The sequence below is a fragment of the Bombus pyrosoma genome, linkage group LG7, assembly GCF_014825855.1.
Source record: "Bombus pyrosoma isolate SC7728 linkage group LG7, ASM1482585v1, whole genome shotgun sequence".
NCBI lineage: Eukaryota > Metazoa > Arthropoda > Insecta > Hymenoptera > Apidae > Bombus > Bombus pyrosoma.
In genome coordinates, this window is record NC_057776.1 from 5,565,194 (window position 1) to 5,590,055 (window position 24,862).

A 24,862-nucleotide genomic window follows, 5' to 3' on the forward strand; every position below is an offset into this window, starting at 1 on the left:
CAGGGGGCGGCAGGCTGGTGGTGCGTCAGAGCCTGCAGTGAGCCCGGCAGTGAGGCGAAACGTTGGGCTCCGCGCGGGAGTCTCGTGGCCGCCCGCCTTTTCTTTTAAGTCGGGGTGCCTTTTTCCTTACACCCACCCCCGGCCCTCTTTTCGTCGCCCTCGCAGATCTACGGACCCATCGTCGCTCTATTTTCAAAGCACGCGAGTACCTCGCTCCGACTCATCGCCGTGATCGTTTCGCGTACGATCTCGTCATGGTTCGTTCTTCTGGTTCCGTTTCTTTTCTTCCGATCTCTTTTTTTTTTTGCCTTGGTCTCATCGGTTCGCCATGAGATTAACCGTGCAGAGATGGTCCGGGATGCGATTTGCAGGCTGATTGCATCGCATTTGCAAGAGCACGCACAGAAGGGAAACTAGAGGGAAAAAGAGGAGAGAGAAACGGAGAAGGGGATAGAGACGGGATACTCGAAACGGGACGGTGATATTCGCGGAGATACCGTGAACGGCAGTTCGCTGCGGTACCGAAGGATCGTAGCAAGAAGACCGGTGGTGCGTGACCTCCGGCTCTAGCCACATGATACCGTGTTCGGTGCGTGCACGATCTCGTTACGATTCTTTCAACAAGAAGAGGATATCGTGCGTTTCCCTGGTGACCATTGCGACGTATTGGTGGTATCGGTGGGTCGGTGCCGGTGTCGTTTGTCGCGGCAATATAATTCGGCGCTCGGTGGCAAAAAAGCAAGAATCGCGTTTCGTTTAGTGGCTGTTCGATGTCCCGAGTGAACGAAGAAAGAGAGAGGTGCAACGTGATCCGGTAGCGCGCCGCGACGTTGCCAATGTCAATGTTAACAGTGCCTGGAAGACGGTCACGGCGATATCGCTGTTGTACATACATGTATTTACGTCTATGTGTTTCCCTTGGCTTGACAACAGAACGGTTGCACGAGTGGATATAAAGAGTGTGAGAGGTAAAAAACGAAGAAAACAAGGTGCCACGAGCGTAGCACAGAAGGGCGGAGAACAGTGAGACTTTTGTTAGGGTATTCGGAGGAATGGTCGCGATCGAAGAGTTCGGGTGGATCGAGGAGGATCGAGAGGTCGAAACGATTCGATTTCTTGAAAGCAGAGGGACAGAGGTGCCGCGTGTGCTTCTCTTGCCCGCGACCTCTCTCACGCACCGCCAATGCGGCTGAGATCGCGCGATCTCATTGGCTGCAATCGTGCCGTGGTGTCGGCGATGGGTACGTCCAAGTTCGATGCTCGTGTTTGACCGAGGGGTACGCGTGTATTTTCTCTGTCACGCTTCTTCCTTTCGCTCTCTTCGAGTTCTTCTCCTCGACGAACGTTCCTTTGTGTTCTGCAGGTTTTCCCAATCTTCGCCGACCGTTTCTTCTTCTTTTTCTCCTTCGATGTTCTCCCACAAATTTAACGCGTTCCTCGTAATCATCTCTCGGTATACGTTTTACGAGAACCGGCCTTCCAGTTTTCGTTGGAACGCGATCACGAACGCGTAATGCGCCGTGTTTATATTTCTCCGTCGTTGATGTTGTGCCTGTGTGCCGTATCGTGCGATTGCGTGAACGGTAGAATGATTTCTCTGTGTAAATCATTCGGACGATAGCGATCGAGTGTGCGGAGAGACCATCGCAACTCCACTCTGTGAGCGTTTCAAGACGTATCGGGTATCGTTATTCGCGGAAGCAATATACGCTCGAGTCGCGTTGAACCTAGACGTCGCGACCTAAGGAACGATCATGGTTGACTATCGCCGCTCACGCGACCGTCCAACAGTTTGAACTTTTAAACATCGATACACGATGTCGACGTTTGCTTAATGGTAAAACTTAGCCTTGTTTCCGAGCATCTATCGAGCAATTCCAACGCGGTGTTTCATCGTCACGAATCAAAAGTGTGCTATTTCTGTTTGTTGTTCTGGTCGCGAAGCTTTCGTTTAAAACGTGAACCCGTGAGATATACGTGATCGCAATCGAGTGTGGTTATCTCGACCGGGAAAAGGACGTGGCTAGGGAAACAAAGGGTAGGGAAGGGAAGGCATAATCAAGGTCGTTGATTCCTGCTTTGCTTCACGCGACCACTTACTTCGGTGCACCGGCAGTTTTTCATGCCACGCGAGCCGATAGTTCTCGTTTGATGATTTCCACACGTGTATATCTCGCTTTCACAATCAATACACCGTTATGACTATTTGCTAAGTGTCGTTAAAGCGCGTCGTGTGTGATTCTCCTACAACGCTTACGTCTCTCCTCTACTTTCTCCCGTCTATATACTTCCGCTTTTTGATTCTCTACATTGCCTTTATCTCTACTTTATCTCGTCACGAACCAGATGGACTGTTACGCGGTCACGAGACCAGTTTAAACGCGAAGAATGAAATTCTCGTATAATCTTTACTACCCTGGCCAATAACCTTGGCTGAGACTGTACGTACACACACACACACACACACACACATATATATTTTTTATTCCTCTTTACAGCTCTATTCGGCTCGCTACGCTTATTTACTTACCCTTCGACCACTTTCTGCACTCTGTTCACCTCCTTCTTTTTATATTTAAGGGGCTCTGTTACGATGCTCGCCATCACTTCCTCTATGTCATTTTTATATTTATCCGTTTTAAATTTCGAGTTGGAACTTTCCGAGTTCGTCTCGGTACGGTGGATAGCGATATAGCCGAAAGAGCGATATCTCGTAGAAATTTCTCGGCCATACGTACACGTACGTTCGAGAAGGCTTGGATACGTTCTTGGACGAGGGAACGACTTAGGCTGTTCGTTTATAGCGAAATGCCAGAAGACGAAGGTTCGTACATTCGCGTTCGTCCTTTTTCAACCTACCGAGCAGTCGTTATCTTCGATAGAGCCTATTTACTAAGTTTCAAAGCGCCAAGCCACAGTAACGCGATCTCTGTAACACCTCTGACTGTATCGCGCGGTTAATCGACCTCGATTCATTAATTTGCCAATTGGACACGAACGACGTAATTCCGTCACAGTTAGGGAAAAGATATTACTCGATTTGGATTTGTCATTTCGTTTATTAATTCAGTAGGGGTGGCTCTATCGCGAGCATCCAACTCTTGACAGAAATCTCGATCCATCATCATCCTGGCACGTAGTATTCGCTGGTTTTTTTATTCCACAGGCTGTCATCTTTTCCTTCGCGCTTCTTCGTCTCTTTGCATTTGTCTCCGTGTGTCTCGGCCCGTGGACGACGTTAGGAAACGACCTGTGGCGTTTCTAGCCACGCTGTTGTTCCTTCGTGAAAGCGATAATTACCCAGGCGGCGTCGGGAAAGCCACTTCGAACGCCACTTCGCAAAGAAGCTTCCTATTCTTTGGAACGCGTGATAGCTCTTCCGTTTCCTTCTTCCGAGTCATACGTTGCGAACATTTTCGTACGAGTAGACTGTTGTTTCGCCTTCCCACAAACGATAGAGTCTCTGGTATTGTTGATTCGCCGTTTTCTCTCTCCTTCTATCCCTCGAACACACGAGATTCGTTTACGCGTTTACAAACGACTTTTCTGCAACGATTTAGCGATATCGTGTTAGAGGAAAATTAACGGAGACGTAGGATACGTGCGAACCGAGTACATTAACTTGCTTCACGATCCCGCAGATGGCAGTGGTTCGGTCGAGGCGAGCAACGGGCATCGTCGCAACTAATCGGCAGTAAACTCGCGCGGAAATGTCGATCCGAGTCGAGAGACGGAGGAAGATCGAAATCGAGGTTGTGCGTGGCTACGTATCTTCGTCGTGGAGAACAACGACCGAGCGGCTGGCTTCGGGCCAATACAAATCTAGCTAAAGGGTGAACGTGAAAACCAGGTGGAAGTGGAAGAAGGTGGAAGAACAGAAGGCAAAGAAAGGGAAGACAGACAGGAAGTAAGGAAAGAAGACCGAAGCTGCTGACGAAGACGTTTCGTAGTGAAATATTCGTGCTTTTGATTATATTCTCGTGTGCGGTGCAAGATGCGCTCGCGACGCCGTGACGGCGGCTGAAGGACGAAGAAACCGAGTGGCTCGTACAGCAGCCCTCGATTCCACCTGCCGACTCTCTTTTTCTTTTCGTTTTCCACGTCAACGAGACGCCGCACCACTCAGTATTCCTCCTCGTTTCGTCGCTTATCTACTCGGCTTCACCGATTCGCCGCCCGACAAAGGTGAGGAGAATCCCACGTGAGAAACAAATCAAATCGCGAAATACAGGACCTTGCATTGTTCGTAGATTTTCGTTCCGTGTCGTTTCTTTCAAGTTATTGCCGTTCTTTTAGTATTAGAACGTTCACGAGAAACAGACGTTCACGAGCATCTCGTTCTTCCAGCAATCGATGGTCTTTGAATAGCGTGCAGTTGTTTCAATAACACGATCCAGTTTCTTCGAGCATCCGAACGCGGGTCGCGTGTTTCCCGTTAATCTAGAAAAATGTATCGTCCTTTTGGTTGCTGGCAAGAGAAAAGCTCCACGTCTAGCAGATACACGCAAGTTCTGCGGCAAATTTCGCAGATCGCGATGTGAAATAATTGTGCTGTCTCGAGTCGGAACTTGCCGGAACACCGATTCGTGTATGTCTAATCGCCAAAACGTTCCGTTGCCACCGAGAAATCTCATCGATCGCGACAACTTTTCCACCGGAATTAGACCATAGTTTGCCCGGGATTGTCTTACATTTCGCTTTGTCTTCTGCTCGTTCGATCGATAGCAGCGTCGATGGAATTCGAATTCGTCGCGGCTCGGCAAATCGAAAGTTCGGCCGGTTCGTTGGCTGGTCAACCGTGCTACCGTAGTTTCTATTTGCCCGCAAATTGATAGTTCCCCCTTCGGCCGGATCGTCGTTCCTTTGTCGCGCGACAAGGAATCTCTGCATATAACGAGATTTTTCCCGTTCGTGAAAATAGGAGCGGTCGGTGGCTCGTAAATTCGGTCTGGCCATTTCCTCCGCCACGTTGTCCCAGCTGAATTACGACTGCGAGAAATGGCATTAATTCCACGGAGAAACGAATTAATTTCGGCGGAACCTGGTTAGCGTTTATGTCGCGGTACAATTGCTTGTTTTCGCCTTCGTCGATCTTGCTATATTTCATCTACGCGGCCAATTCAACGCGAGCTGATGTAATCGATGTAATCGAGCGAATCGCATTCCAAGACACGCTGGCTGCCTGGTAATTGAGAATCTTCAATATTTCCTGGTTAATCAGACGCGACAAGCGCGTCGCATCCGCGCAAAATGTCCGTTACGATATATTCCGAGCGGAATTTCTGTTACAGCGCCAAAAGTAACCGAAGCAACGTAAGCTGTAATTTTGATTACTATCGAGCGAATCTCTGGATATTTTGCCGAGTATGAAACACACGCGCTCGATTCGTACGCTCCGGAAGCTTTTTCTTTCGCGTGTTTCAAACTCCGCTTCGTGTCGTATAATTTTTCGTATTCGAACGTGTGCAGAAGAATTAGCCGCACTTCTGATCGATGCGATACGCGCGAATATTTTTGTTTAATTGGCACATCTTGTGGCAAGATTGTTAGAAATTTTCGAGAATTATTGTATCCCTGATTTCTATCGTGCGAAAGTAATTAGCGTCGATTATGGTACACGAGATGGTACACGAGGCAATCCCGTTTACAAAGAGGCTCAAAATTTTATGGACACTCCTTGTAAGAGTGTCACTCGATAGCTTCTTTGTCTTCGAGGCTTCTATTTTATAACGAACGACCTTAGGTAAATAGATATAGCTAACCTTTGTCTGTAGCCTGGAACTCGAGTTCGCCACTTCCATTGTTTACGGCTTATAATCTCCAGCCTCGATTTTTGTATCTTTGCGGAAAATTTGAAATATTACGCACGCTCTTGTCAAGAGACACGCGTCGCGAAGTAGCTTCTCGACTGATGAAAATTCATGGAATCGAGTTCGGGTTCGGCGTCTTGTTTCGCTCTTCGTTCGCCTCTTCTCTCGGGTTTGTCTCGTGTTCTCCGTAGAAACTGTAAGATCCAAGAGCAGTTTGTCGACTTTCGATTGCGATACGATGGCATACGGTATGTAAAATTTAATTGCCGACCGTTACGAAGTTTGACGAGCCTCGGCGAACGATTTGGCGAGATGGTTAAACAAAGTTCGAAAGTGCTGTATTTCGGCGACGCGAGGCTCGGCTGGTAGTTAGACGAGCGACGCGACTAAGGCAGAAGTCGGACTCGATATGGTTAAAACTTTGTTCCATTCGCTGCAACATACTTTGCCTAGATTCGAGAAAAGCAGGACGCAGGGATAAACTAAAAGGCGTGTTTGTGTTCGCAGCGAAGGCCAGGGAAAAGACGTGAAAAAAAACCTGAGGCGACACGGAGCCACGAAGAAACGTAGGATTGGAAAAGGAAGGGAGGCGGAAGGGAAGAGGGAACGAGGCGAAGCCGAGAGCTAGCAAGTGGAAAAAGAGAAGAAAAGGAGTAAAACGCGGAGGAAGGTATCGTCGGAGGAGAGCTGCACCAATAGCAGAAGCAATCGAAGAGAGAAGCGACTAGGTGGTTCGGCAACGAGCTTCTTCGTTCGTGGAATGCGGATCGGGCAAAGGTGGTGCGGGGCCGAAAAAGCCTTGTGAAGAAACTAAGGATTAGATGGTGGAGGTGCTGGAGAGGCGGGCTAGGGAGCCTACGGGGCCGATCAAGGCACCTCGCACCTACCCAGGGCCTGGCAGCCCTGCGAACCGCGTCCTCGCTAGAGTGCACTCGCAACCGCGTCGGCGGCTGCGTCTCTCCTACGTTCTTTTCCACCATGATTTCTTAATTTCAAGGCTGTTCGCTCTTCTTACCGATTGTTATTCGCCGCGGCAGCAGGCCAAAGCAGGCGAAGCGGCGCAGCTTCCTTCCAATTTACTACCCGTCGAGAACATTGGTCGCGCGGACCTCTTCGGCTTGCAGAGGAGGCTGGAGATCGAGGTCGAGGCGCGTGGCGCCGCGAGTGCAGTTGTCGGCGGCGGATACGAGCACGCGGAACGCTCGAATTTTGAACGCGGCGGTGGCGTATCGGATCGGCTACGGATCGAGAAAGGGTGCGAGCAAAACAAGGTGACAAGGGGGAAGGATAAGTGGTGGTGGGAAAAAGTGGTGCCGCAGAAGAGAGCAGTGGTTTCGGCCGGGCTAGAGGATCGTGCGGAGCCCAGGAAGGGCTCCTTAGGAAGGAGCGAGACTGGCGAGCGCAATGTGGCAAAGCGGCGGCATGGGCGCCCATGCGGCCAACAATCCATGGATGAAATTAATGGGCATTGTCCACAAGGAGAGGAGGCATCACGATTCGGGCTCTGCCGCTGCCGCCGCTTCCGGTGTTCAGGGCTCAGCGACTACTGGCAGCAACGACCGGACGCTCAATCAGTGAGTCATACCACTGCTACACTTTTCTTTCTTCTTCTATCTTTTTCTTACCTCTTTTAGTTTCCTTTTTATAGAGCAAGTTTTTAGCGCGCGCGATCAACTTTGCGCCGTAGATCCGTCTCTAGTTTACGACCGAATGGAGCGGGCTTTCGCCCGAGGTAGTTCGTATTCAACGAGAGTCCAGCATACTTTTTCAGCGGAGAGTACTCGAATGCACTGCGTTTGTTGGTTTACTCCGTTCTACGAGTTCGAATTCAACAGCCGTTTTACTTCCGCACAAACGCGACCGTGTGGCGCTAATAATTTTTACAAGGAAGAAGGAAAGTTTTTTCAAATTAGCCATCGTAGTTTCCAGGCCTTTTTCCCCTCAGAGGTTTCAAGCGAGAATCGCGATCGTCGGTGATCTCGCGAAATTACGTGGAAAATCGCGGTGATAGCTTTCACGGCTAGAAGAATACCTCGACGTTTCTTGCTATCAGGCGATGATTAATCGAAAGCAAATGCGGATAATTTAACGTTAGTTTTCCACTCGCTTAACCGGCCTCTTTTTATCTCCTCTCGCGGGGCTTGCGCAGCCTGTCGCGGCAATTTAATAAATTACAACTCAATCGCGATATCAGCATCTGCTACGGGATCGAGCTTCTCTCACCCTCTGCTTCTTTGGTCGATACAGCCGCGCAACGTTCGATTCAAAGAAACGAGCATCTAGCTACGTGTTTCGTTCTTGTTCAAGAGAATCGTCTTTAGACGACGATCTCGAGCAAATCTCTCTTCCGTTCGCTCACACGCGTTCGTAATATCGATTGCACGTTTGGTTGGTAGCTACCGAGCTTGGTCCAGCCGTGTAATGAAACCGTCAAATGAAAAAGAGCACTCGAGAGGGTAAAGCACTGCTTTTCGCGTTGACGAAGAGTTCTATGCACGTAGCTTATCGGCAGTAGTTTGCCGCGTTGATCGCACGGAAATATTTCTCGTGGTCTGGTATCGGTCAGCAGATTAAAGGTGAATCGCACAGAGAAGGGGTGGCGAAAGATATCTCCGATATCGAAAGCGTCTCGAACAAAGCTGATAACCGTGTACAATGACGTTGGCTTTATTTGCCCGAGCGACAAAACTCCTGCAGGATCTTTTGATGGTTCAGCATCCTCTGCCTCAATACGCCTACCCGGGCATTGTCGATTTTGAAAAATCCGCGGACAAGCATCGGCCTCTTTGTTTCTCTTTCGCCTGGTTTTCAACGATGCCGAGTGTTTTCCTCGGCACCGCTCTAACAATGCCACGTCGCTTGCTGCTCCACCACTTTCGCAACCGCTGCTGCATACAAACGCAGCCCGTAAACGTCGTATCGTGGCGCAGCTAGTACGCGTGCCGGAGCGAGTGTTGCCACGATTAAAAACCACCCCTATGCTTTTTCGCTTTTCTTTTCTTCTTTCTATTCGTCTGTTTTTCGTTCTCGAAGGGTTTAGGTTGCGACCAAAGCAAACAACAACCAAGGGGTACGTGGGAGAAAGAGGGACACAGGCATCGCTCCTCCGCCATTCACAATGCTTCCTCCCCTTTTTCCATTCAGCTGCATCCGCCAGACCTACTTGTTTTCTGATAAATACTTTCTCTTTGAATTTCGAGCCTGTTATTCCGACTTCGTCGCTCTGTGACCGATCTTTCCATTCGATCGTCCACGCCGATCGTATTCGCAGAGGCCGTCTACCGAGTCGTAGCCAAAAATTTCCCTCACGTTCTGCATTGGCTCGTCTTCCAACCTGGGCGTCCTTTGGAAAGACTAACCCATTGTTAGCACCTGAGCTTCTTCTCGCGGGTTTCGATGCTCCTTAACACTAGAACTACCGATAGTAAACACGAAGCTATTTCTACCAAAACCGGTGAAAATCACTGGTCTCTAAAAAATACGTAATAATAGAATATTTTTATATTTATTGATTTATTACTTTCTTACGGAAGCAATTCCATGTTACGTAGTACATTTTTGGTATTTTTAATCCAGCTGAGACCATCATCCCTAAACGAGGGTTGACGCATTTATAAAATTGTAGAATCAGTCATTTTGACTGGTGTGGTATTTCTAGTGTTAGCATCTAACGATCTAGCGATTTATCCGGAATTTTCCTGACAACTGATATCGTCATATCGAATGATACGCGGTAAAAATTTGAAAAACGTGCGGCAAGTTGTACAAAACGAGGGAACTGGTTAATTGGGGTTCGATAAACTGATTGCAGGTCACTTTGACAAGTACCAGTCATTTTGACTGGTATTGGTATAAGCCTCGATACAAAATTATTTTCAGTTTGAATACATAAAAAACAAAATAAAATTCATTATATTATTCTTTTAGTTATCATTGCAAAAGTCATTACATCATTGGGGGGGGGGGAATATAACATGAAGTAGAAATAAAATTGTAAAACCAGTCAATTTCACTGGTGTGGTAGTTCTAGTGTTAAACACGGAGAAATACCAACGAGGTATAACAGGTTCGCTTGGTCTAGAGAAATGGCAATTTTCCGCACGATAGATTAGAATTCTAATATTCTTTTCTAATAATAATTCTTCAAGGTGGTTGTCGTTAACCGGTTCGAGTAGCTTCTCGCATTTTACGATATACAAATCTTGGCTGTTTTCGTTTAGCACCTGTTTCGTAAGGATGCTAAGGTACGCTCGGTAAACTCATTCCGAACGGGGCATTAAAGGATAGCTAATTTCCTTTTTCGAATTTGCTGCAAGTGGCAGCTGCGTTTCCTATGCAAATTCCACGCTGCACTTCCGCTACACTCTGGCTAATTTTTCCAGTACTTTGTTCTGGAAATATTTATCAAATTTCGCTTAGAAGAATACTTCGTTTATTTTACGATACTACGCGAACTATATTTCGATAAAATGGGAAATATGTTCTCCAGTTGCCTACTTTAATTAGGAATTCCCGATTAGTATGATCTTCCGGAAGAAGCAATATCGCTTTAAAGAAGAAGTAACCGTAGCTTCGCTATCCTCTTCCCCGTTTCCGTACGACCTTCCTCTCTCGCTTTACTGTCCGTATCGTTAGCCAAGTCGAGTACTGCGGTCAATTCTCTTCGTGAATTCGTTTTATCACGTATTTATTATTAAAAGGAGCTTGAAAATTGCAGTTACTTCGATCCACCGATTCCTACGCGTTTCTACAGAAACTTGATTTCTCACTCTCAATGCAGTTGGGAATATCTTCTCCCTGCGGATAATTCAATACGCATCGAGTATCGAATTATACATTCGCCGATTCGATACGAACTAACACGTGGTGATTTTTATACTATCGTATTATTGTAACGCGTCAGTACATCCTATCTATCGTTACCGTAATCCTCTTAGTACAATTAACTGCTTATTCGAGCATTTACTTTGCCATTGATACGTAGCGGCTAATTGCCTTAGGAAGAGCCTCAAGTTGAAACGGAAAATTCAAAACTGGCAGAGACCCATATCATTGTGCTTTTCAATACTAACGTTGTTTTCAATTACAAGATTGTTATTGCTGTTTCCTGTAATCGTCATGTTAAGGTTTTATCTCGTAATAGAGAGAGAGAGACAGAGAGGAAATGTGTGGATGAATGTATAATAGAAAAATATATTTGAGCAAGTTTAAGTATAAATACAATGCGTATGCTAAATTACAGGCTGGCAGCGTTACTTGACGAAAGAGCTTCGAAGCCATGGGTCTATGGGTATTCGTACAATCACGAAAACTGGACTGTCTGCACCCCATTGCAGCATCTGTGCAACGCGTGTTTCTAAAAAACTATGAGGCTGAGAGGCTGTTCAAATTGATTTATCGTTAAACAATACTCTATGGGTTCGAGGACTAAGAAAACTAAACATTAGAAAAGATTTTTGTTTATTTTATCTAATTTGTACTTTACAATTTGTCCAGCTAGAAATTTGGTAAATTCGCATTAGAAAAGATGTGGAGTTTTTCTTGAAGTGGGACCCATTTCGATACTTTAGCTAGAGTTATAAAAGAAGGTTAACTTCTTGTGGTAACATCAGTTGATAAAAATGTATGAACGTGCTCCCTATGATATTCTTTTGGTATTGTAGCATTGAGTGAGCCACGTTCGAAATCGGCATACATTATCTTTCTACATAAACTTGTTTCAATATATCTTGTTATTACAAATTCGTCCACTCGTTCCTTTATCAAACAAGGCTACGCGTTAACCTCCTCGGATAATATTAATCTACGCGAAACTCTCTGTTGAGAATTGTCGATCTTAATGGCCGAAATAAAAGTAGAGGAACACCAAGGTTACGCTTAGAATTCATAGTAAAATAGTTATAGATTTATTTAATAAACGATTCCTAGGATCTTCGTCGATATACATTTGTAGGCGCCTCAGCTCTTTCTTTGTCTCGCCATCTTCCATACCACGCTGCCAATGGAACAGTTATATTCATCCGTTTTCCGAGACGCCGCGCACACACATACTTCCACATACTCATATTCACATACGTGTGTCACTATTACGCGGCCAATCCAGTTTAGCACACGAAATTATATACATATCTCAATACTCTCCTCCTCCTCTCTCACTGTCTTTTGATTTAAGAAACCATCGTCCTATTACGAGTGCACTGTCGTACACGTCGTATCGAACAGTATATTACTTTTTCACGTTTGAACAATGAAGGTAATTAAAGAAAAAAAAGAAGAAAGAAATACGAAATAGGAAACTGTACGTACTTCGAGAGATGTTCGAATATGATTTATCCTGGTCAAATGACTCGATCAATGAATTAGGCTAAGGGGGAAGAGCGGGCCTGGCGTCCGTCTTGCATCTTCCACTGTTATTTTGATCCGTCTGTTAATTACAAGCGCAACTCGATATTCCTTATTGGAATTCGATATCGACTGGCAAATTTTGTTTACTAAAGTATTTGATACGCACGCCAACACCGACATAAGCAATTTCGTTTTATAACGATGGAATGTTCGTATGAGAGGCGACGCGTAAATACACGTTTGATGCAGCCGGGTTTATACAGTTCTATTCGACCAATTACACGTTCCCGATATCGTGTGCCGACGTCGAGTAAAATCGTCTGGAAATAATTGTCGCGACCCGATATCACGATGAATCGAGCCACTGGAATCCGCGAGCTCCTCGAAACTGTAAACGAAAATGTTATCGCGATGGCGATCCAGATTCGGAGAAACGCATTAACCCGCTCTAAATCCTACGTTATCGGCCGAGTGCCGGATAAATTGCAGCGAAAGTGGGATTCTTTGGGTACAGGCGTGGTCGCGCGTTGGATCATCGAAATCGAGAAAGTCGGCATCGCGTCGCGAGAAAAAGGAAAAGAGAGCTGCGTAATATTTGTCTGGCAAACGCAGCTTTGGTTTACGCGAAGCCAGAGTTCGTGACATACAAACACGGCGAAACACCTTTCGTTGCTGTTAATTATGCACTGCCGCGGTTACTAATTACGCGATATTGATGCGCTGCGATTCAGGACGCGAACCGCTTCTTTTAATGACATCACACTTGCCCTACTGAAAATATTCAAGTGATGGGATAGAAGATCGTTCGGCAGAGGCGTTACGAATATATAGACAAGCGCTAGGGTTTTAAGCGAGGAAGGAAGATTTTCTATTTGCTTGTTAAATCGATCGCTAGCTAAAACGCGAGAGAAGATCGCGCGTAAAATTTCTCTTATTGTGGCGACGTGAAGGCGATCCGAAGTCGAATCCGAATTTTCATTCCCCTCATTTCGCAACGCAAACTCCCCTCCAGCGATATTCGTTTTTCCGGTGAATGTTTTCCGATGCAGATTGCACAATCAACCGCGAAAGTTTTAATTCCGAACTAGATATCTCAAAAACTTGAGACGTTTATTTCAGTTAATCCTTATGGCCCGCAGCTCGGTTATGATGGAAAATTGCAAATTTTCGTTATCTCGTACGTAAGAGAATATGTAAGAGGAAACTCGACTTTTGGTAGAGTAATCAGATCTTCCCTTTTTTCCCTTTTTTCTTTTTTTTTATTTTGTACTCGTTTTCTATAACAAGATAAAATAAAACAAAAAGTGATAATGGTTGTAGAAACAAAAGGCAGATATCTCGTTAGGCTACAAGATAAGACAAACGTTTAATATTTAAACAAACGACAGGTATATTGGTTGGTGTATGGAGATATAAATCTTTCAGTAGTGTAACAGCACGATTTCTAACTCTAAATATATTTACATTGATACTGTAGACGCAAATAAAAGCCAGTTGTATTACGGCTAACTCGTAATAGCTTTGTGTATTGTTTGTGGATTGAAGTCAACGATAGGGTAGCCGGTGGTCGAGGTGCATTGTCATTGAAGGTTATCAACGATATGACTCGTCTTTGTAACTTTCACTCGCTTTAAGGCTATATTTATCCTACTAATCCTAGTCCCGTGGCGCAAGTTACGTCGTCGTTTAAATATTTCACCGAGAATCGCGAAACTGGAGGATTACCTGGAATCCATCGTGCCAGCAGGAAGTAATAGCCCACCGGGATACACTCGTCGATTCTATGGTATACTGTCACGCTATAATTGTATTTCTAATTACGATACTGTTTGCTCGTCATATTGCTCGTTTTCTCGATCGATTTAGCCAAACGATACGTACTTTTTCTCTTTATTCTAACGCAATTAAAGAGCATCGTTTCTTAACGCGTTAACCATTACCCAGCTATTAGCTGCTTTTGACGAATATACTCGTCATGAAAAGACGGCAATGTTTTGCGTTATGACGAGTATACTCGTCATGAAGAAACGGCAATATTTTGCGTTATGACGAGTATACTCGTCACGAAGCAACAGAAATATTTTGCGTTATGACGAGTATACTCGTCATGAAGAAACGGCAATACTTTGCGTTATGACGAGTATACTCGTCATGAAGAAACGGCAATATTTTGCGTTATGACGAGTATACTCGTCATGAAGAAACGGCAATACTTTGCGTTATGACGAGTATACTCGTCACGAAGCAACGGAAATATTTTGCGTTATGACGAGTATACTCGTCACGAAGAAACGGCAATACTTTGCGCTATGACGAGTATACTCGTCACGAAGCAACGGCAATATTTTGCGTTATGACGAGTATACTCGTCATACGTAGAAGGTAGTTGGAGCTTGCTGTTTAAATTGCGATTTTGCAACTGCGGTAGAACTCAGTGATAAAATTGAAAAGTAAAACGGGCATTTCGGTACAACTTAATTCCACGTTACGACAGCCACACATACTCTGTGCTTGACGAGCATACTCGTCATCGTTTACTTTTTCCGACACATTTGAAGAGGTCGCAACTGATTAATATTTTTAAATACAGTTTTACGCGATATGGCAAGATATAGTTGCTGACGATCTCGCTGGTTTCTCGTTAATATAAGTTTCAACAGATTGCCGAAGTCGCGGTTTAATATAAAAAAAAAAAAAAAAAAAACGGCCGAGTGGAGCCAGGGTGAATCGCGCGGACATGACAACATGTTGACCGTAAAGCGATTAATGGGCCATGAATACGCGATACAGCAATCTGCGTATGCCAGCAGCACAGAAAGTAAAACCGCACAAGCGGAACTGGAACATGCTGCTTCTTTCTATTACGGCGTTCCGTAGCATCGACGCTTTCGTCCGGTAGATGGTTTTTCGTTCTACGAAAGCGGCAACCTGTTCCCAAGCGGCAGCATTAATTTTATTAACAAATTAATCGCCTGACGTTCGTAAAGTCTTACGCTTTTTGTCGGACTTAGCGGCGATTGTATTCGATATGGGAGGTTTTTAACGGTGACGCGGTGGCCCTGGTAAGTCTGACGAACGGCCAAACTTCGCTGGCCTGACCCTGTTTTTGCTTCCTGTTCAGCCCACGGTCACATTCTACATGGCGTTACGCGTGCCAACTAAATCTATTCCCAGGCAACTCGATTGGGATTTGCTGCGTCACGCTGTGCCAAAAATTTCTTTTATTATCTCTGTTACGTACCGTTTTGTTACGTTTCGTTGGTTATACCTTAAATTCGTTCCTTCTCTGCCCGTATCTCGTTCTTGCGACTAATAATTTTGCTTTTGTCAGCACGTTTATGTCGTTCTCGGCCAAGAGTTTGTGGCCAAGTTTCGGGATACTTCATCGGCGAGAAGGTCAGAATTATTTGCCCTAGTTGAATTCATTTTTCGACTTTCGAAACGGGTTATTTATTCCAGACGATTCCGTGCCAACGTGTATTTCTTTTCTTATCTACAAGTTTGCTATTCGAGAAATGGTCAAATCCCTTGGTAGAAAAATTAGCAGGAAAAGGGAAATCGATGAAACTACGATAGACGTTAATAAAGGAATAGGTCTCTTATGGCTTGTGGCATTATTAACCATGCCACTTTATAGAGAATTGCACGGCTAGTTATTATACCAACCACTTGGTCCTACACACTTCTCTAACGCGCGTTATTCGACCTAAATGCACGTTTCACGAGGAAGGGTGGACATACTAATAACGAAGTTTGTAATTAATAACTACGATCCGTTTTGACACATCGAAATTTAGCTATTTTGTTCGATGCGTATCGTACGCCATTAATGACAACGGATTTAATATTTAAAATAGCCAGGAATTTTTGTTTATCGTTTGTTAAATGCATTATGAATCTAACACGGAAAGCAGGCTACTCATCGATCGTAACATCGATCGACGAGTTGCTCCTGTACGAAGGTGTGTCGAGCATCGGAGCCATTCGTTAGCGATTCGGTCATTCGTTAGCAACAGATGTCGATCTTCTGTTTCCTGCGCGCAGCCAGGTTTCCATAAATCTTCCTTAAATTAACCGAATTAACTACTGCCTTGTGATCGCACCGAATAGCTCGTTCATTTCTGGTATCGCGAATTGCTGCTGCCTTGCGCGAATGCCTGTACATAATTCGATGTTCTATACGACTGATACGTACAACTAATGTTTCGTTTACGGACCAATTGCGTCCAGACTAATATCGCGAGAAACAGTCTGCATTTGCAGAATTTGTCAAACATTTTAAACGCCACTCGCTCGTCCAACAAACGGTCGATTTAATAGTCACTTTCGATTATAGAAACAAACCATATATTCTTTTACCAGATTCACCAGATATTAGAGTTAGCTGAGAATCGTCTAAGAATTTTTCACAATTTTACTTTTTTATCGACGATCGATCCTCCTAGGAACGTTAGAATATTAATTCTCGGAGATGAATTAAAGAGCTCGTACGAGATTCGAACCTAAAAGCTCTTGAACTTTGAACTGAAAGATCAGGTACTCTAATCGTTTCTTTGAGAAATCTCTTATATTTTATCTTCGTGGTGCAGGTATTTTAGCAGCGCAGATACATCGCCTGTGCTTTAATTCCCCGTTGCTATCGAGCTGGCTCGTGAAAAATTAACGATATTAATATTTCCTGCGATCTTGTTCCAGATGATAGTTGTGTCAGTATCGTGAAATATAACACGTGCGTCTAATTGGTTTCTATTATTCCGTTGAAATATGAGTCTAACTCTTTTAATGGTCGAGTTTTCGACTATTTTGAATAATATTCGAACAGCTTTATCGTGGAATCGGAGCTTGGTAAACATAAGATGGTAGTTTGCGGTTTATTCGCACGGTTGGTTACTTTGCGAAAATAAACTTGAAATTTCCGCGAGAAAAGGTTTTCGAGCGAGGAAGGGCCAGTGAGCTTTATTTCCTCGTAGGAATTTATACCTCGACGAAAGAATCGGCGAGGACTGTTTTCCCTGTCTCGAGAATTTTCGTGCGCTTGTTTGTAACGATTTAAATAATAGAAGAAGCTTTTCGCGGATATTCTCTCCGATTTCTCTCTTTGTCCTCCACCTTCTCCCCTCTCTAACCTTCCAGAACGATACATCTACATACATCGCGGCAAGTATATGTTTGCCGGACGTAAATCGGAAATTTTCGGCTACCTGTGCAAAATAGATTTCCCTAGTTCCCATAGCTGCGAAATTCATTCAGGAGATTTTTGTCCAGACGTCCCATTTCGATACTCCGATCGAATCTTGGCAACGAGACGTCGAATATCTACGAACGTAGCCGAATAGAAAAGCAGTGGTGGTAGCGCGATCGTTGAAGAGATGCCGATCGCCTCGTTGGTTAAATCGGCGTGCGTTGCATCCGAAGAGAAAGAGAAGGTTATTTGCTGAAAACGGCCATCGGCAAAGAATGTAAAATCGGCGATTACGATCCGCCTTTTGTTCGCCTGAGGAGCATCTTCGCGGCCGAAGATGATCTCAAGGATCGAACGATTCTCGGCTTTGTTTCACCCTTATCGGTGATAAGAGGTTTCAAAAATGGTAGCCAGTTTAAACGGATGCAATATCTTTCTAGCTGGTGTTTCCTTCGCCACGACATTTGCATACTTGGTATCTGCTGCGATTCTTATCTATCGCTCGTAGCTTACTTAGTTTTATATTATACCGCGGCGTTCCGTTTTCGCACCTCCGACGAAACTCCGTCGTTCTTCGTCGTAGGAACTTTGATCGACGAGCTTTCTCGATATTATCTGCCAACGCGATACCTGTGTAGGTGAAGAGCCGGTGGAGGGAGTAAGAATCAATGGCTTGCGGTCAATTTGATCGAGCACGTCCGATACATTGGTGTTAAGGGAAATAAATGATAATGGAAGAAGCCGAGGCAGCATTGCTTTCATTGTTCTCTCTGCTCGCGTGTCGAACACTCACCAATACCTGGACTATCTTCCAGGCTCGCGTTCCAGACGAATCAAATATATTTATTTAAGCCGCTAGCTTCGTTATAGAAATCATGCGTTACATCATATTCCTCTTAATCGAATCGAATATTTTATCTCAAGGTCGATGTTACGTTCGCTGACTCTTTACGTTCGAGGCGGCCGTCAGCTGTGCACATAGAATTAAGCGGTTCGCAATAATCCTAAGAAACTGTCATAAAACGAGGCTTCTTGATTTACCGTTAAGACCGTCAACTGGCATAAAAAATCTTCGAGTCAAGAGCTTCCTTATGATTATTGCTCCATCAGGTAAAAATTGCGGAAACGTGGGTTTTCCATGCTTCCCGAGATTCCCCGCGCAAGCGACCAGTGGTGGGGCGATCACCACCGAACAATAGTTTTCCTTCGCGACAGCATCGTCACCGGACTTCACTGGTTCGTCATCTTTAGAACAGTCAACATCTCTTTACCAGGTTTCCACCTTTAGACCAGTCACCTACTTTGCTATCTACGCACCAGCGTAACTATCTTCTCTACAAAGTTGTTGGAAATTTATAATATCATCGAACTGTTAATCAAGCATTCTACTCATTAAACTACCTCTATTATCCTAATCGAAATAGGGAGTCGATCAGTTCGTCGCGTCGATTGTCTAATCGTAACGGGAATTTACGACTCCCGTTGACGCGCTTCCTCGCGATCGCGTCTCTCCGCGACTGGTCGAAGAAACAGTCGGTTGTATGTGAGGTGGTTGGTAAAGGTGCCCACAAGAAATACTCTTGATGTTCAACAAAAAAAGTTTATTAAACTACTAACAATCAACAATTTACGATCAACAATTAACGATTAAAGATTAACTATCAACAACAATTAACGATCAACGATTAACAATTAAGAGTTAACATTAGAACTACCGATAGTTAACACGAAGCTATTTCTACCAAAACCAGTGAAAATGACTGATTTTTAAAAAATACGTAATAATAGAATATTTTTATATTTATTGATTTATTACTTTCTTACAGAAGCAATTCCATGTTACGTAGTACATTTTTGGTATTTTTAATCCAGCTGGGACCATCATCCCGAAACGAGGGTTGACGCATTTGTAAAATTGTAGAATCAGTCATTTTGAGTGGTGTGGTATTTTTAGTGTTAGCATCTAGCGATCCAATGATCGATCCGGAATTTCTTTGATAATTGATATCAGCATATCGAATGATAAAAATTTGAAAAACGTATGGCAAGTACAAAACGAGGAAAGTGGTTAATTGTGGTTCGATAAACAGATTGCAGAACCTTCTTACACTTTGACAAGTACCAGTCATTTTGACTGGTATTGGTATAAGTAGCCTCGATACAAAATTATTTTCAGTTTGAATACGTGAAAAACAAAATAAAATTCATTATATTATTCTTTTAGTTATCGTTGCGAAAGCCATTACACCATTGCGGAACAAAATATAACATGAGGTAGAAATTTTAAAATAAAATTGTAAAGCCAGTCAATTTGACTGGTGTGGTAGTTCTAGTGTTAACCCTTTGCACTCGAAAGGTGACTCGCACTCACCATGCTGCAACTCCAGTGGCGAGCGAGAAGCGAGAGTCCCTGTTTATATTAGATTTCGACATCTGCAATCGATAAGAGTGCAATATTGGTTGGTAAATTGGTTCCTTAGCTCTTTATGTTCTTTGTTAGGAGGCGTAAAGTGTTAGACTTTAAATTGGAGATAAAATATTTAATCCCATATGCCTCCGAAACTGTGGTTCTGACAACATCTGCAAAGTTAGTTTGGATTCGACGATCATGGCAAAAGTATTATAGTTTAGAATCCCTTAAAAAATGGTTTTCGGAAGTGAAATTAGCTGAAATGAAGATGAACTTGATTTTGAACTGTTGAAAAATGAGATCAGTTATATTGAAGAATGTATCTTAGTGAATGCTTTATAAATTATCATAAAAAAATACAGAAATTAATAAAATCATATTTCCAAACACGTAAATATAGATAAATTATTAGAATATAACTTTTTTTTTGTAGATTAATTTCTATATAAAATCATTTTACGCTAGCTGTAAGACACGCGTCACGTATACGCTAAATCATCCGGAGTAGCTGCTACGCCCTACCGAAAAATTCCTCGAGTGCAAAGAGTTAATAATCACGTATCTTGAATTGTGTTTGCTTCGCTATGACGTTAAACCTTTCGCACTTCGCAGCTCAGGGCAGAATGAATCTTTTGTTCGAAACCAAACGGATTCTTTTCTTTATTGTTTGTCCCTCAATATCCCCACTACGCACGCGTTTATTAGATGTCCGCGACAGTTGCCGTGTATGCATTCCGAATATTCGGCGAAAGAACCGTAGGAATATCGATGATACCATTAGGCATGTCGGCCTTACGCTTTGAAGGTATAGCGCTTTGTGTCGCGAAGCCGTTGGAAAGTTCAGTGGTCGAGTGCCGTCATATATGTATCTTCAATGACCGGCGTATTCATTCATAAGCAACGAATACGTAATGGAAAAATATCGTAAAAAGTATCCAATTGAGGTCTGATGAAAGCTGGAAGGTAGTTAAGCGACACCGGCCGCGTTCCAAGAAATAGCCTGTAGCAAGGCTAACCAATGAATTTGTTTCCCTTCGAGCATATCGAATCGCGTACGATGCTCTTGCGAGGAAAAAGCCATTAGATGGGCCGACGTAAAACACGGCCGGCGTGGAAATGCGAAAGTTTTTTCGACGCGACGCGACGTTTCGTGCCTATATGCAACGTATTTATAGATCACGCGAGCTACAGAGCCAACAAAGGCACGGTCCTACACACGCTCGGATCAACTATGAATAGTCGTCTGGTGCCGAAAGTCGGCGTGATTTATGGGGCCTGCCACGCTGTATTTTTCCGCGAACATGCCGCAAAGAAATGGAAAGAAATGTGCTGGCTGGTCGATATTAGAAAATAGCGAAAATTTGCACAGTTGTATTTCAATCGCGTGACTCTGCCGGCTAAACGACGCGGGGGCAGCTTTGGTAGCACGTGCTTCGGTACTCGCTGCGTCGTCGCCGAGAACGCCCAGGAAGGTGTAAAATTCAACGGCGAGAAGGGAAAATAACGCGAGGGGTGAAAATTGTTGCCATACGCAACTTACGTCTTCGCGTATCTTCCGGAGAAATGCAGGAGCCGGAAAGAGGGAAATTTGCCGGGAAAATTAGGGACGGGACGAGTTAGAAGGAAAATATGTTTCAACTGCGAGAAGAAAATGCCGGCGAAGGGTTTTTCATTTTCACAATGTACATGACCGCGCCTACGAGCTCAAATTCCCCGAGTGTTCTTCCTCCCGTAGTTTACCCTCAATTAACTTTTGCGAAGCAGCCACTTTTACTTGTGTGGAAAAATGCGAAAGCGTATGCATATTCGTCCACGCTTTCATGAAGACTAAACTTAGATTAAACTTATCTCGTGATTAAATTTCTCGCGGTGAAAAGTTTGAAAATATTGAAATATCCACTCAATTTTGGAAGCTGTTGCCTTTCAATTACGAGCACGTCCCTTTTATTAAATTTTGAAAACCCTCATTAGCCTCCGCGTGTTCGTCTTTATTAATTTCAAGTAAAAAAGAAAGATATACATTTTTGGATACTTCGCTCGGTTTATGGATTTTCTTTTGCAAACTGCAGCGCCAAGATTTTACGTAATTCCCTTCCGTTTCGTTGATTTTTATTCTAATAACGTTGACGGCTGGGCCGCGGCGAATTAATCTCGATGGGAGAAACGGAAATACCGATGGAAAGTGTGCTCGTGCTTCTGCATCGTGCGCGGTTTCGTAAATCATCCTGACGAGCTAATTACATTTCAGCTTCGCTGGGAAAATTGATATCGAACGCGCACGGTTCATAATCGGTTGATAGTTTCGAGGCAGAGTTACACGCGCTTCGATAGCATGCGCTTAAAAAATATTTGCAATATTTTCTGCATGATCGTTTCGTCATTGAATAAATATTTGTCGTTAGATAGCGCGTGGTAATACTCTAAAACGATTGAAGGTAATTATAACTTCGTTGTCGTTAATAATTGCAGCGATCAATTAGGCTAGTTGGCAGTAACACTGATAAGGAAGATGATTTAATTATTGGAAATATACTACCGCGCGATTATCATTACGAGTATTGCACGATAGAGCAGAATATTAGATAGAGAAATTTCACTCTCGCGTAAGGTATACATTTTCAGAATACACAGCCACAGAAAGATATTTCACTAAGTTCTCTCTTTAAACAGTTAGACATACGTGTGACAATTTTTCTCTCTTAACACGTTCTGCTCCTTAATACTCTTTCAAACCTCTCTTCTTTGGCTCTCGCTTTAAACACCCTCTCATCATGTAGCTACCGTTCATCCTTCACAACACTCACCCCATCGTATACGCTCTCGTTGTCGCCCAGCCTCTTTCATCTACTTCTAGGGTCGTTTTTCGCCGCACACTGTACCATACTTGGTTTTACAACATTCTTTTTTTTTCCTGTTCGACACTACACGCTACTCGTTCCATTCGCTCGAACGATCCCTCATGGTGGGATTAATAAATTCCAGCGTTGATCGGCATATTTGGTACATTCGTAAGCGACGATTACGCTAAATTAATTGTTTGTACGACGATGCGCTTACGAGTACAGTTTAGTTTGGCGAGCAAGTTGTCAACGCTTTTCTACGTAGACGAAGGAACGATTTCGCTCCTGTTCTGTATTAATATGCTACATCTGCAGCAACTGTCGTCATTCTTGCATCGTATATATATATATGTAGCGTGTCTAGTTAGTCAGATTTATTAGCGGAGACATAATGCGCAGTCCGTCTGTTTAGACAGTAGTTTGTCCCAGTTTTGGTCAGACGTCTTGGGACGTTCAAGGGGATCTCCTGAATTAGAATGTTCTAAAACAGCGTCTTTTTGTGATTTTCTTTTTAGAAGGGAAAGAAAGAAACGAAGTTATTGAATTTTGAGGTATGGTTTTATATATATCTAACGAATATAAAAAAATTTTTTTTTAAATAAAAGAGAATATTATAACAGATTTGTAAGCCTAATTCATGGGCTACAGTTTTCAATCAGCGTGAAAGATCCATCTCGTAATTCTTGACTGAAACGATAAACCAAAAAAGGATTAAATTATTATATATTTTTCTTCTCGATGAACTAAAAAAAAAGGCAGAAAATAAAGTGTGAAATTAAAAATTTTGGCGAGTTTAAAGAAAAAATGTGTTTTTTAAAAAGAAAAAAATAAACTTTAATTTTGACGAATTTTTTTAGTTCATCGAGAAGAAAAATATATAATAATTTAATGCCTTTTTGGTTTTTCGTTTCAGTCAAGAATTACGAGGTGGATCTTTCACGCCGATTGAAAACTGCAGTCCATGAAATAGGCTTAGAAATCTGTTATAATATCTTTCTTTTTACTTTAAAAATTTTTTTTATTTTATTTTATCATTGCTTAGTCCGCGCCTTTCGGCTTTGGATGAACTTTTAATTTTACATCTCTTTTACCTATTTCGCTTCTTACATATCTACCTCCCCTCTTATCCACTCTATTATATTGCACTCCCTTAATTATTCTATCTCTAAAAACTAAAAACTAACGACTAAAAACTATTGCAACTTTTGCGCTTTTGCCTCCTTGCTGTGCTTCCTTCTTGTCGTTCCTCCCCGTCTTGTATTGCCCTTCTCTTCTCTGTTATTAAAAATTTGTTTATATTCATTAAATATTTATAAAACCATGCCTCAAAATTCAATAACTTCATTTCTTTCTTTCGCTTCTAAAAAAAAAATCACAAAAAGACGCTATTTTAGAACATTCTAATTCAGGACACCCCCTTAAGTCGCAACCGTTCGTCCTCTGTTAGCCAGTACGTTTCATTTTTATGTTTCAAACAAATTTTCTTGCAGTTCTCACGCGGGATCGTTAGAATAATTGTTCCATCGTACACTTGTCCTGTATAATACGTTTTCAGAGACGAATTTCGAGAACAGTCTTGATTTTGAATCTCGAATTGTTCGACATCTGGCGATCGTTACTGATTCAGAAACGACGTCATCGTTACAGTTCAAATGTTGCTCGCTGCTTGGTCGATATCGCGCGCTATTTTTTCCTTCGAATATGAATGGAGGATATCTTGGAAACGTAGAAGATTTCTAATTCTATCGTGATAATTATACGATCGGTACAGAGGCGAGAAATTCACGGAGAGGCTGTTGAAACGAATTGAAAATTGCGATTGCATTGCGAAGAGATGGCAAAGGCGAGCAAATTATTTCGCTCTCGACTTGCTACTTGCTCGGTCATCCCAGTTTCCTTCGATTTTTCAGCGACGCGTTCAAGCTGTTCGCCGATGCATTTATCAACGTGCTGACACGCGCCATTCGTCCGTCGTGGAAACACGAGTTGGCCGGTTGCGGATTTGCACGATAAAACGATTGGTCAGGATCTGTCCGATGGAAAGCTCGTAACGCGAGCTCGATAAGTTCTACGTTCCGTTTTTTCATTCCTGGTTTTGCTTGATCGATGATTTACGAGATGATTTACGAGACGCAAGGAAAATATCCGAATCTGGCCAGCGATTAAAAACGACGCCGCCACATTCAAACGCGACTAATTCGTTTCGTCTGACGTTCTAGGAATTCTGCTTAGCAGTAGATCGTGGCAAAACAATTCTCGCGAACCTTTGCAGAAT

At 43.4% G+C, this 24,862-nt stretch overlaps 1 protein-coding gene across 6 annotated transcripts in view; it reads left to right on the forward strand.

Moving 5' to 3' along the window:
- The window catches only part of LOC122569740 (potassium voltage-gated channel protein Shaker), a 183,327-nt gene continuing 158,465 nt past the window's right edge, over positions 1–24,862 (forward strand). The window contains exons 1-3 of one of the 6 annotated variants that reach the window (XM_043731261.1): positions 78–3,466; positions 3,642–4,185; positions 6,318–7,384. In XM_043731261.1, the coding sequence (XP_043587196.1) occupies positions 7,215–7,384 (170 nt within the window). In that variant the 5' untranslated portion in view covers positions 78–3,466; positions 3,642–4,185; positions 6,318–7,214. Of the gene's footprint in view, positions 4,186–6,317; positions 7,385–24,862 lie in introns of all 6 variants that reach the window. The other 5 variants (XM_043731262.1, XM_043731263.1, XR_006317559.1 and 2 more) reach the window with 5 other exon arrangements.